The sequence below is a fragment of the Balaenoptera physalus genome, assembly GCF_965194825.1.
Source record: "Balaenoptera physalus genome assembly, chromosome: 16".
Classification (NCBI taxonomy): Eukaryota; Metazoa; Chordata; class Mammalia; order Artiodactyla; family Balaenopteridae; genus Balaenoptera; species Balaenoptera physalus.
This window is the reverse complement of record NC_138898.1, coordinates 33,986,965-34,001,203: the sequence shown is the minus strand read 5'-3', so window position 1 is coordinate 34,001,203 and position 14,239 is coordinate 33,986,965. Positions and strand designations below refer to the sequence as shown.

Here is a 14,239-nt window from a genome sequence, read left to right as displayed (position 1 = left end):
ATAATTCACTCTTTTCCTTTCAAATATTTCCCCTCATCTTTCTCTGTCAGTTGAATGATAGCAGTGATGTCGACAACCTGGCTTGTCCTTGACATTAATGTATCTGTTGTATCACAGATAAGTTTGATATTGGCTGTTACTTTCCTTTTCCAAGATTAAGAAAGAGTATTAAGCAAGAATGACTGTTTCATTATATGAAGTACCTTTATTATTATATTTTTAAGCATCATTTATTCGTTCTACATATTTTGGGGAGCCTTTAATACAGGTGTGAAGTTAGGCACTGGGGATAATGCCTCTTGTCCTGCACCTGTCTGGCTGAGCAGGTAGACATTATCTTGTTGTATCGTAACCATCTTTATGGTTCCCAGACGCCATGATGAGGTGTGGTGATCAGAGGCAGCACTGATGGGAGTTACCCCAAGGGAAAGGGGCGAGATGAAGGGTGCCTATTTTGGAGGGACAGCATGTGCAAGGGCCTGAGGGCTAGAGGAGAACCCAACACCTTCAAGGAACTGAAAGATGGAAACTACAGCACAGCGAGGGCAAATTTCACCATAGGCTTCACAGTGGACCTGCAGCCTTGTTAAGGAATTTGGGTGTCATTCACTGGCTAATTAGGACGCCATCAAAGGGTATGGTAGTTTCTGTAGCATGGCCGTGCCTGCTGCAGTAGAGCTATCAAGATGGGACAAGAAAATGAGACAAGAGGCTGTTGTGCTGTTGAGATGATGGCTTGTGCCACGGAGTGGCCAGAAGTGCGCAGATTTGGGGGTTCCTGGTCGAAGGGGAACAGGCTTTAGCCCTGGAGAGGGAGCTCGGCCATTTCTGCCCCTCGGACCTCCCTCAAAAATCACAAGGAGGACAGAAAGTATCCTGAAGACAATGTTTAAGGCCAGCTGGCCTGGACCCTATTCGCTCAGGGAGGTTGGCTGTAAACTGAGGATAGTTTTATGTCTTGTTTGTACAAACATTGTTAGGACAGGAATACTGATTAAAGTTTGAATCCTCCTGCTCACTGCTTATAGCTGTGTGTCCTTTGGCAAGTTACTTAACTTCTCTGAAGCTCAGTTTCCACTTTTGTGGAGTTATTGTGCCTATCAAGTAATACTATGCTTACTAGGGAGAAATAATTGCCATTTATATAATGAGATGTAAGAGATGTGTCTGGCACACATAGGCGCTTAGCTGGAAAACTGCTGTCATTATTATCGTTTTCGTTATTTGTGAATCTTATCTTTTATCACCCAGCACCTCCTTTCCGCTTGTCATGTGGTCAGGGGCAAGATAGCAGTGGCTTTGCTTATTCTCTTTCTTTTGCAAGGAGTAGGAAGTCGCGTCACTGGGTACTGTGGGAGGACAAACTTTCCCTGGTGTCAGGTTCCCTGGGAGATTTTGCCTTTTGTTTTACCACAAATTCTAACACGGTCCCTAAACTCCACCTTTTTAAATCTTTTGTTGCGTTTGCCTTTGGGCCTTGGCATTTCCCCACACAAAAGTTCGGGTCTGTGCATAAAACACTCTGATCTCAGGTTGATGAGTGGTTTCTGGCCTTCAGGCTGTCTTCATCAGTCTTGAGTACTTGGCTGTTGAGTACTCTGTCATTTTGGAACTTAAAAGGATACGTTTTTGTTTTCAGTGTTCACTATCTTCTCCCTTTCTTCCTCTTCTTCTTCCCTCCATTTGTCCACCCTTCCCAGGCTTTGCAGCCCTCTGCCCCAAAGCCTTTCTCAAAGCTTCCTGCCCTGTACTTTCTTTGGCCCCAAAACCTTTCATGCTCATTTGGGTCTATATCTTCAGGACTCTCTGAAGGCTGCTGTTCGGTAAGAGACAGACAAAGGGAGTGGATGGGTCCCCTCAGTATAGCTTGTGAGGGTCAGTTAAACATTTGGTAGGGAAATGGAGTACAGAGTACTTGACGAAAAGTGGTCTTGTCAGGATGGAATTGGTCCCCCTCAGTTCCTGGTGATGGGGAGCAGTGGGGAGGGTTGGCTACTGCAATGGATGTACACATCTGAAACAAACATGAAGATAAAATTAACCTAGTAGAATAAATGTATTCTACATTAAAGTCCTGTCATTTTCCCTAAAGTTAATGTGGGTCTGCTGGCATCCTAATGGCAGTGGGGCTGGATGTAGAGCAAAGAACTTATTGGTCCCTCTGAATGTGACTGTAAGGCAAGTGGTCTTGTAAAAATCTAACAATTTCACCATCCTCTTTGCCTGTCCTGTCTTCTGGAAAACATAAGCTCTTGGTCAAGGTAAAAATGTCAGGGCTACTTCAGGCAGATTTTATATTTAGGTATGTTTGCTGTCACACTGTATCTTTTTTTTTTTTTCAGATCTTGGGAAGCTGATGGATTGCAGTGGCTAAATCACAGTGTAGAAGATTGATGGATTTGATTACATAAAAATAAAAACAGTTCTAAAAGATCATTCACAAAATTCATGAGCAAACAAAAAGCTGGGATAAGATATTTGCATCACATATAACAAAAAATTACTGTCTGTCCTGTGCATGTTTAGCAGCACTCCTGGCCTCCACTTATTAGGTACTAGTAGCTCTCCCCCTAGTTGTGACGACCAAAAAATGCCTCCAGACATTGCCAAATGTCCCCTGGAGGAAAAAAATTACTCTTCGTTGAGAGCTGCTGCTTTAAAGAGACATGTATATAATGTGAACAAGAATGCAAAATGTGCATGAACATTTAAACCAAAAGAGCCACCTCAGAAAATTTTGGTGTGTGCACCTAGCTCTATTCTATAAAGGCAACTTGATATTCTGGCAACTATTTCTTTTATTTTTTCCTTTTTGCCCTCTACTTTTGAATTTTCAAATTTTGTTAATTCTTTCTCTTTTCTTATTTGTTTATATTTCAGTTTTTCCCCTGGCTCATCTAAAGTATTTGTTGAATGAAGTGTCCATAAGAGAATTCCTTGAACAGAAGTTTTCTTACTTGTCTTTGCACACTTCTTGTAGGTTTGCCTTCACATTTGCAGGACAGCTTGTCTGGGTTATTCATTCCCTGTGGGAAATTAATTGGTGCTAAGGTCTAACATTGTTCTAATCTGAGTGCCAGTGAATGTTTTCTGTCCCTTCTCACCCCTACATGCTTGTGGTATTTTTTTCTTTATCTTAGGGAATTCCCTGGCAGTCCCGTGGCTAAGGCTCTGCGCTTTCACTGCCAAGGGTGCAAGTTAAATCCCTGGTCAGGGAACTAAGATCCCGCAAGCTGTGCTGTGTGCCCCCCGCCCCCCCCCCCCAAAAAAAAGTAGAAGCACCTAGGCGTGTTTGATTGTATGTGTGCCAATCCTGGAAGGGATCCTTTGTGCCCTCTCTCTTTTTTTTAAATAAATAAATTTATTTATTTTTGGCTGTGTTGGGTCTTTGTTGCTGCGTGCGGGCTCTCTCCAGCTGCGGCGAGCGGGGGCTACTCCTCGCTGCGGTGTGCGGGCATCTCATTGTGGTGGCCTCTCCCGTTGGGAGCACGGGCTCTAGGTGCATGGGCCTCAGCAGCTGTGGCACGCGGGCTTCAGTAGTTGTGGCTCAAGGGATCCAGAGCTCAGGCTCAGTAGCTGTGGCGTATGGGTTTAGTTGCTCCGTGGCATGTGGGATCTTCCCGGACCAGGGCTTGAACCTGTGTCCCCTGCATTTGCAGGCGGACTCCCAACCACTGCACCACCAGGGAAGTCCCTGTGCCCTCTCATTTTTTAAGCCAAATTCTCCAAATGCTTTTTAATCTTTTGGTGGATCTCTTTTATTGTTCAAGTCATACTTCTGTTGTTTGAAATTGAGTTTTTAATATTTTCTGCCTCAGTGAAACTTAGCTGCATGGGATTGTTTCAGTAGCTTCCTGCCTTTGACTTTTACTTGGATCTTCTGTTAGTTTGGAGCATTGTCCAGATTCTCTAAGATTCTCCGAGCATGTCAGATCCACCTTGGGTCTTGATTCTCCTCCCCCTTTCTTACCTCTTGCCACTTTACTTCCCCAACCCCCTTTTTGGGGGTTGGATTACTTTTTTAGGTTTATGTTGTCATTTGATTTGATATTGAATGTTTTGGTTCTATTTTTTGTATGGCATTCTAGCCCATTTAAGCTCACCTTGCCACCTTCCTGGAATTCTGTGTGGCCATTTAATCCTAGATTGGTTTTGTTTCCTCTTTTTTGTGCTTTTCAGTGTCTTCCCAGCCTTTAGGGAACCTAAGGTGCCTTTAGGGCACCTGTAGGGAATTCAGAATTATTACTATTTTTTTTTTTTTGTTCTTTGTTTTCTTTGTTTCTATTTCATTTATTTCCACTCTGAACTTTATGATTTCTTTCCTTCTGCTAACTTTGGGTTTTGTTTGTTCTTCTTTCTCTAGTTTCTTTAGGTGTAAGGTTAGATTGTTTACTTGAGATTTTTCTTGTTTCTTTAGGTGGGCTTGTATAGCTATAAACTTCCCTCTTAGAGCTGCTTTTGCTGCATCCCATAGGTTTTGGGTCGTTGTGTTTTCATTGTCATTTGTCTCTAGGTATTTTTTGATTTCCTCTTTGATTTCTTCAGTGATCTCTTGGTTATTTAGTAACGTATTGTTTAGCCTCCATGTGTTTGTGTTTTTTACGGTTTTTTCCCTGTAATTCATTTCTAATCTCATAGCATTGTGGTCAGAAAAGATGCTTGATATGATTTCAATTTTCTTAAATTTACTGAGGCTTGATTTGTGACCCAACATGTGATCTATCCTGGAGAATGTTCTGTGCGCACTTGAGAAGAACGTGTAATCTGCTGTTTTTGGATGGAATGTCCTATAAATATCAATTAAATCTATCTGGTCTATTGTGTCATTTAAAGCTTCTGTTTCCTTATTTATTTTCCTTTTGGATGATCTGTCCATTGGTGTAAGTGAGGTGTTAAAGTCCCCCACTATGATTGTGTTACTGTCGATTTCCTCTTTTATAGCTGTTAGCAGTTGCCTTATGTATTGAGGTGCTCCTATGTTGGGTGCATATATATTTATAATTGTCATATCTTCTTCTTGGATTGATCCCTTGATCATTATGTAGTGTCCTTCCTTGTCTCTTGTAACACTCTTTATTTGAAAGTCTATTTTATCTGATATGAGTATAGCTACTCCAGCTTTCTTTTGATTTCCATTTGCATGGAATATCTTTTTCCATCCCCTCCCTTTCAGTCTGTATGTGTCCCTAGGTCTAAAGTGGGTCTCTTGTAGACAGCATATATATGGGTCTTGTCTTTGTATCCATTCAACAAGCCTGTGTCTTTTGGTTGGGGCATTTAATCCATTCACGTTTAAGGTAATTATCGATATGTATGTTCCTATGACCATTTTCTTAATTGTTTTGGGTTTGTTTTTGTAGGTCCTTTTCTTCTGTTGTGTTTCCCACTTAGAGAAGTTCCTTTAGCATTTGTTGTAGAGCTGGTTTGGTGGTGCTGAATTCTCTTAGCTTTTGCTTGTCTGTAAAGCTTTTGATTTCTCCATCAAATCTAAATGAGATCCTTGCCGGGTAGAGTAATCTTGGTTGTAGGTTCTTCCCTTTCATCACTTTAAGTATATCATGCCACTCCCTTCTGGCTTGCAGAGTTTCTGCTGAGAAATCAGCTGTTCCCTTGTATGTTATTTGTCGTTTTTCCCTTGCTGCTTTCAATAATTTTTCTTTGTCTTTAATTTTTGCCAATTTGATTACTATGTGTCTTGGCATGTTTCTCCTTGGGTTTATCCTGTATGGGACTCGCTGCGCTTCCTGGACTTGGGTGGCTATTTCCTTCCCCATGTTAGTGAAGTTTTCGACTATAATCTCTTCAAATATTTTCTCTGGTCCTTTCTCTCTCTCTTCTCCTTCTGGGACCCCTATAATGCGAATGTTGTTACATTTAATGTTGTCCCAGAGGTCTCTAAGGCTGTCTTCATTTCTTTTCATTCTTTTTTCTTTAGTCTGTTCCACAGCAGTGAATTCCACCATTCTGTCTTCCAGGTCACTTATCCGTTCTTCTGCCTCAGTTATTCTGCTATTGATTCCTTCTAGTGTAGTTTTCATTTCAGTTATTGTATTGGTCATCTCTGTTTGTATGGTCTTTAATTCTTCTAGGTCTTTGTTAATCATTTCTTGCATCTTCTCAATCTTTGCCTCCATTCTTATTCCGAGGTCCTGGATCATCTTCACTATCATTTTTCTGAATTCTTTTTCTGGAAGGTTGCCTATCTCCACTTCATTTAGTTGTTTTTCTGGGGTTGTATCTTGTTCCTTCATCTGGTATATAGCCCTCTGCCTTTTCATCTTGTCTGTCTTTCTGTAAATGTGGTTTTTGTTCCACAGGCTGTAGGATTATAGTTTTTCTTGCTTCTGCTGTCTGCCCTCTGGTGGTTGAGGCTGTCTAAGAGGCTTGATGGGAGGCTCTGCTGGTGGGTAGAGCTGACTCCAGAATTATTTTAATATCTGTACAATCGTAGTAAATTGGCTATAACTGAACTGTCTAGTATGATTGCCACCAGCCACAAGTGGCTATTTCAACTTAAGTTTGATACAGTTTAAAGGTTCAGTTTCTCTATTGCACTAGTCTCATTTCAAGTGCTCAGTAGCCAGTGACTAGTGACAACTGTATTGGACAAGGCAGATGTAGAACATTTCCATCATTGCAGAAAGTTCTGTTGGATAGGGCTGGGCTATAAGATAGATACCATGATGCACATCAAAGAAATCCCTCTGCTATTTTTTTCTCCCTAGTATTCTAATATTTTTGGTGGTTCAGTTTGGTGGTGCCCCCCCCGCCCCGCCTCCAAAAGGTGATGCAGAATCTGAGTAACTATAAATGAAGGTGGATGGGGACTTAAAGTGTAATAAGTTTTTTTGGTGTTTGGATATAATTTGTACTTCGACTTTCCCATGCAGGAAACACAGTGTGTGTCCTGTGCTGTTTGTGTGCTTGATGTGATTTGGCTGCTTTCTCTTTTTCTAGTTTTGCTGAGAGATGGCACTTGTGGGGCTCATCTCTGCCTGAGAATCGACACTGGAAGAGCTGACTCTGATCCTGGGCTCGTTGCGTGAACAAGCCTTAACTTCCAGCCACTTCAGTCCAAAGGCCAAGCTACTCGTTTTCTCTTAATGATGGGTATTGGTAAGAACACTACATCCAAATCCATGGAGGCTGGAAGTTCAACTGAAGGCAAATATGAAGATGAAGCGAAGCACCCGGCTTTCTTTACTCTTCCGGTAACAGCATTTGCTGTCTTCCTTTCTTCTTAAGTCACTCTAAAGTACTTTCTGCATTGACTAGGATTAGCTTTTTTTTTTTTTTTAACCCAAAGAAAGTTAAGTATTAGTTTTCTTTTTTGTTTTGTTTTGTTTTATACAGCAGGTTCTTATTAGTCATCCGTTTTATACACATCAGTGTATACATGTCAATCCCACTCGCCCAATTCAGCACACCACCATCCCCACCCCACTGCAGTTTTCCCCCCTTGGTGTCCATACGTTTGTTCTCTACATCTGTGTCTCAACTTCTGCCCTGCAAACCGGCTCATCTGTACCATTTTTCTAGGTTCCACGTACATGCGTTAATATACGATATTTGTTTTTCTCTTTCTGACTTACTTCCCTCTGTATGACAGTCTCTAGATCCATCCATGTCTCAACAAATGACTCAATTTCATTCCTTTTTATGGCTGAGGAATATTCCATTGTATATATGTACCACAACTTCTTTATCCATTCGTCTGTCGATGGGCATTTAGGTTGCTTCCATGACCTGGCTATTGTAAATAGTGCTGCAATGAACATTGGGGTGCATGTGTCTTTTTGAATTATGGTTTTCTCTGGGTATATGCCCAGTAGTGGGATTGCTGGATCATATGGTAATTCTATTTTTAGTTTTTTAAGGAACCTCCATACTGTTCTCCATAGTGGCTGTATCAATTTACATTCCCACCAGCAGTGCAAGAGGGTTCCCTTTTCTCCACACCCTCTCCAGCATTTGTTGTTTGTAGATTTTCTGATGATGCCCATTCTAACTGGTGTGAGGTGATACCTCATTGTAGTTTTGATTTGCATTTCTCTAATAATTAGTGATGTTGAGCATCTTTTCATGTGCTTCTTGGCCATCTGTATGTCTTCTTTGGAGAAATGTCTATTTAGGTCTTCTGCCCATTTTTGGATTGAGTTGTTTGTTTCCTTAATATTGAGCTGCATGAGCTGTTTATATATTTTGGAGATTAATCCTTTGTCCGTTGATTCATTTGCGAATATTTTCTCCCATTCTGAGGGTTGTCTTTTCGTCTTGTTTATGGTTTCCTTTGCTGTACAAAAGCTTTGAAGTTTCATTAGATCCCATATGTTTATTTTTCTTTTTATTTCCATTACTGTAGGAGGTGGATCAAAAAAGATCTTGCTGTGATTTATGTCAGAGTGTTCTTCCTATGTTTTCCTCTAAGAGTTTTATAGTGTCCGGTCTTACATTTAGGTCTCGAATCCATTTTGAGTTTATTTTTGTGTATGGTGTTAAGGAGTGTTCTAATTTCATTCTTTTACGTGTAGCTGTCCAGTTTTCCCAGCACCACTTATTGAAGAGACTGTCTTTTCTCCATTGTATATCTTTGCCTCCTTTGTCATAGATTAGTTGACCATAGGTGCATGGGTTAATCTCTGGGCTTTCTATCTTGTTCCATTGATCTATGTTTCTGTTTTTGTGCCAGTACCATATTGTCTTGATTACTGTAGCTTTGTAGTATAGTCTGAAGTCAGGGAGTCTGATTCCTCCAGCTCTGTTTTTTTCCTGAAAGACTGCTTTGGCTATTTGGGGTCTTTTGTGTCGCCATACAAATTTAGGATTATTTGTTCTAGTTCCGTAAAAAATGCCATTGGTAATTTGATAGGGATTGCATTGAATCTGTAGATTGCTTTGGTTAGTATAGTCATTTTCACAATATTGATTCCAATCCAAGAACATAGTATATCTCTCCATCTGTTTTTATCATCTTTAATTTCTTTCATCAGTGTCTTATAGTTTTCTGTATACAGGTCTTTTGTCTCCCTAGGTAGGTTTATTCCTAGGTATTTTATTCTTTTTGTTGCAAGGGTAAATGGGAGTGTTTCCTTAATTTCTCTTTCAGATTTTTCATCATTAGTGTATAGGAATGCAAGAGATTTCTGTGCATTAGTTTTGTATCCTGCAACTTTACCAAATTCATTGATTAGCTCTAGTAGTTTTCTGGTGGCATTTTAGGATTCGCTATGTATAGTATCATGTCATCTGCAAACAGTGACAGTTTTACTTCTTCTTTTCCGATTTGTATTCCTTTTTCTTTTTCTTCTCTGATTGCTGTGGCTAGGACTTCCAAAACTATGTTGAATAATCGTGGTGAGAGTGGACATCCTTGTCTTGTTCCTGATCTTAGAGGAAATGCTTTCAGTTTTTCACCACTGAGAATGATGTTTGCTGTGGGTTTGTCGTATATGGCCTTTATTGTGTTGAGGTAGGTTCCCTCCATGCCCACTTTCTGGAGAGTTTTTATCATAAATGGGTGTTGAATTTTGTCAAAAGCTTTTTCTGCCTGTATTGAGATGATCATATGGTTTTTATTCTTCAATTTGTTAATATAGTGTATCACATTAATAGATTTGTGTATATTGAAGAATCCTTGCATTCCTGGGATAAATCCTACTTGATCATGGTGTATGATCCTTTTAATGTGTTGTTGGATTCTGTTTGCTAGTATTTTGTTGAGGACTTTTGCATCTATATTCATCAGTGATATTGGTCTGTAATTCTCATTTTTTGTAGTATCTTTGTCTGGTTTTGGTATCAGGGTGATGGTGGCCTCATAGAATGAGTTTGGGAGTGTTCCTTCCTCTGCTATTTTTTGGAAGAGTTTGAGAAAGATGGGTGTTAGCTCTTCTCTAAATGTTTGATAGAATTCACCTGTGAAGCCATCTGGTCCTGGACTTTTGTTTGTTGGAATATTTTTAATCACAGTTTCAATTTCATTACTTGTGATTGGTCTGTTCATATTTTCTATTTCTTCCTGGTTCAGTCTTGGAAGGTTATGCCTTTCTAGGAATTTGTCCATTTCTTCCAGGTTGTCCATTTTATTGGCATAGAGTTGCTTGTAGTAGTCTCTTAGGATGCTTTGTAGTTCTGCGGTGTCTGTTGTAACTTCTCCTTTTTCATTTCTAATTTTATTGATTTGAGTCCTCTCCCTCTTATTCTTGATGAGTCTGGCTAATGGCTTATCAATTTTGTTTATCTTCTCAAAGAACCAGCTTTTAGTTTTATTGACCTTTGCTATTGTTTTCTTTGTTTCTATTTCATTAATTTCTGCTCTGATCTTTATGATTTCTTTTTTTCTGCTAACTTTGGGTTTTGTTTGTTCTTCTTTCTCTAGTTCCTTTAGGTGTAAGGTTAGATTGTTTATTTGAGATTTTTCTTGTCTCTTGAGGTAGGCTTGTATAGCTATAAACTTCCCTCTTAGAACTGCTTTTGCTGCATCCCATAGGTTTTGGATTGTTGTGTTTTCCTTGTCAGTTGTCTCTAGGTATTTTTTAAATTTCCTCTTTGATTTCTTCAGTGATCTCTTGGTTATTTAGTAACGTATTGTTTAGCCTCCATGTGTTTGTGTTTTTTATGTTTTTTTCCCTGTAATTCATTTCTAATCTCATAGTGTTGTGGTCAGAAAAGATGCTTGATATGATTTCAATTTTCTTAAATTTACTGAGGCTTGATTTGTGACCCAACATGTGATCCATCCTGGAGAATGTTCCGTGCGCATTTGAGAAGAAAGTGTAATCTGCTGATTTTGGATGGAATGTCCTATAAATATCAATTCAATCTAACTGGTCTATTGTGTCATTTAAAGCTTCTGTTTCCTTATTTATTTTCATTTTGGATGATCTGTCCATTGGTGTAAGTGAGGTGTTAAAATCCCGCACTATTATTGTGTTACTGTCGATTTCCTCTTATAGCTGTTAACAGTTGCCTTATGTATTGCGGTGCTCCTATGTTGAGTGCATATAAATTTATAATTGTTATATCTTCTTCTTGGATTGATCCCCTGATCATTATGTAGTGTCCTTCCTTGTCTATTGTAACATTCTTTATTTGAAAGTCTATTTTATCTGATACGAGTATAGCTACTCCAGCTTTCTTTTGATTTCCATTTGCATGGAATATCTTTTTCCATCCCCTCACTTTCAGTTTGTATGTGTCCCTAGGTCTGAAGTGGGTCTCTTGTAGACAGCATATAGATGAGTGTTTTTTTTGTATCCATTCAGCAAGCCTGTGTCTTTTGGTTGAAGCATTTAATCCATTCACATTTAAGGTAATTATCGATATGTATGTTCCTATGACCATTTTCTTAATTGTTTTGGGTTTGTTTTTGTAGGTCCTTTTCTTCTGTTATGTTTCCCACTTAGAGAAGTTCCTTTAGCATTTGTTGTAGAGCTGGTTTGGTGGTTCTGAATTCTCTTAGGTTTTGCTTGTCTGTAAAACTTTTGATTTCTCCATTGAATCTGAATGAGATCCTTGCTGGGTAGAGTAATCTTGGTTGTAGGTTCTTCCCTTTCATCACTTTAAGTATATCATGCCACTCCCTTCTGGCTTGTAGAGTTTCTGCTGAGAAATCAGCTGTTCCCTTGTATGTTATTTGTCGTTTTTCCCTTGCTGCTTTTAATAATTTTTCTTTGTCTTTAATTTTTGCCAATTTGATTACTATGTGTCTTGGCATGTTTCTCCTTGGGTTTATCCTGTATGGGACTCGCTGCGCTTCCTGGACTTGGATAGCTATTTCCTTTCCCATGTTAGGGAAGTTTTTGTCTGTAATCTCTTCAGATATTTTCTCTGGTCCTTCCCCTCTCTCTTCTCCTTCTGGGACCCCTATAATGCGAATGTTGTTGTGTTTAATGTTGTCCCAGAGGTCTCTTAGGCTGTCTTCATGTCTTTTCATTCTTTTTTTCTTTATTCTGTTCTGCAGCAGTGAATTCCACCATTCTGTCTTCCAGGTCACTTATCCGTTCTTCTGCCTCAGTTATTCTGTTATTGATTCCTTCTAGTGTAGTTTTCATTTCAGTTATTGTATTGGTCATCTCTGTTTGTTTGTTCTTTCATTCTTCTAGGTCTTTGTTAAACATTTTTTGCATTTTCTCGATCTTTGCCTCCATTCTTTTTCCGAGGTTCTGGATCATCTTCACTATCATTATTCTGAATTCTTTTTCTGGAAGGTTGCTTATCTCCACTTCATTTAGTTGTTTTTTCTGGGATTTTATGTTGTTCCTTCATCTGGTACATATCCCTCTGTCTTTTCATCTTGTCTGTCTTTCTGTGAATGAGGTTTTTGTTCCACAGGCTACAGGATTGTAGTTCTTCTTGCTTCTGCTGTCTGCCCTCTGGTGGATGAGGCTATCTAAGAGGCTTGTGTAAGTTTCCTGATGGGAGGGACTGGTGGTGGGTAGAGCTGACTGTTGCTCTGCTGGGCAGAGCTCAGTCTAGGATTAGCTTTAATACTCCTGTTTTCAGCGAAGGTTAAGGCATTTGAAAACCAAACAGTTTTCATGTGAGATAGGCTTTGGGAACCCTGTTGGCTGCCAGTGGTTTTGGCTCTGCCTTGAGTCACTTGATGGGATTAACTCCAAGAAGGAAGCATACCTTGCTGTGAATATTGTAAAACTGGCCCAGTGCTTACTGTGTACTGGAGGATGTTGAAGGCTTAATTTTATCTCCAGAAATGTGTTTTTGTGAAATAACCTGTGACCCACCTTCAGACTTGTATTTCAAGGTGGGAGAATGAATGAATGACATTCATTGTTTGGAACCCAAGTGTCCATGACTTGTATTATGGCAGTAGTGTCCAAGATAGAGGTATTTTACCTGGACAAGCTATGTCAGTCATATAAGGTTGATTTACACACATTCATTATATTCAATGCTAATATATTTTCAGATGTAGGATTATGACTTGATGTGTATAAAGTTACCTAAAGTGTTGGTTTAAGAAAGAAAAAAGCTCTTTAGAGGGAACTTGCTTCAGGTGTTTTTCCCTTAATATAGGAAATGAGGTTAATGTCAAGAATACCATTCTAGGATTCCTTAAAATATGATCCTAGAATTTCCCTCACTGAAGCATTACCCAGTAAGAAAGACGTGAACACGGCATCTTTAAGTACATTGGTTGCCCTGATTTACAGTTATATTTTGATTTTTACTCTGTGAATTCAGAGAGATGTTCCACTGATTTTACAACTGGTGTTACTTGTTTTCCTTCTTTCTGTAATGTGAAATTTTGAAACTAGATTTTCTGTTACACTGAAGACTTAAGGTCGACACAGATTATCTAGAGGAAGAGATAAGTCAGGTTTCGAAGTTTAAATTAGAGCATCTTTGAACAGTGAAGAGGAAAGTTCATGCCTGGGTATTGACTTGTCTCTCCTGCTGCATTTGCCCAGCAGACCATTCACCCTCACCCTTCTCCACTTGAGAGACAAAAACTTGAGTACACCTTAGCCACCCACTTGCCTTGTCATTATGTCCTAGAGTTTTAGGCTTATTTTAGCATTCAGATTGTGATATTGCACAGTTAGCAGTTAAATTCACCAACATATGTTATCAGTTTTCATGTTCACTGTTGTTTCTTGTAGCACTCTCCTTCCCTCTTTGTTCACTTTTCTTTTAAACTACACCAAGGGACTGTGAATGGTCACTGCCTTTGTCTTTGCACATCTGAAAATAACTTTGTTTTGCTCTCAATTCTTGAATGAACTTCTATTAATTATACACTAGAGCCCCCTGTTCTGTCTCCATTTCTCTTTAACTGCTTTCTCATGGTTTGTATATCTTTTTCTAGTGCTTCCTTTTAGCTGGATTCCCTAGTGTTATTTTACAATTTATTAATTCTTTGTGTACAGTCATGTGTTTATGTTGAAGTTTTATTGCTATTTTTTGCTAGTTTTATTTATTTTTTTCTAGTTTTATTACTATAAGAAAATAGTGACTATTTTCTTATTTCTAAAATTACTATTGGTTTATATCTGCCTATTTTTGGTTCTTAATTTCTTGTATGTATGGATTTGTTTAAAAATGTTTATACATTTAAATTATTGAGGACCCTAAAGTACTAAAGTATTTTTCCAATTGTTCTACTTTCATCTGGTGTGAAATCCTTGTTTCTTTTGAGATTTTCTTCTCTCTCTCTGCCACTCCCCACTTTTTTCTCTATAGTTTTGCCTTTTCCTTTCCTGGATCCAGTCCAGAACCT

The 14,239-nt window shown here is 39.1% G+C and overlaps 1 protein-coding gene across 5 annotated transcripts in view; it reads left to right on the top strand.

Annotated features, from left to right (window-relative positions):
• The window catches only part of SLC23A2 (solute carrier family 23 member 2), a 141,149-nt gene that overhangs the window by 46,675 nt on the left and 80,235 nt on the right, over nt 1-14,239 (top strand). For 3 of the 5 annotated variants that reach the window (XM_082431431.1, XM_082431428.1, XM_082431429.1), the window contains one exon: nt 6,958-7,211. The exons of 1 other annotated variant lie outside the window; for it this stretch is intronic. In XM_082431431.1, coding sequence (XP_082287557.1) covers nt 7,104-7,211 — 108 coding nt within the window. In that variant the 5' untranslated portion in view covers nt 6,958-7,103. Of the gene's footprint in view, nt 1-2,342; nt 2,553-6,957; nt 7,212-14,239 lie in introns of all 5 variants that reach the window. One more of the 5 variants, XM_082431430.1, reaches the window with a different exon arrangement.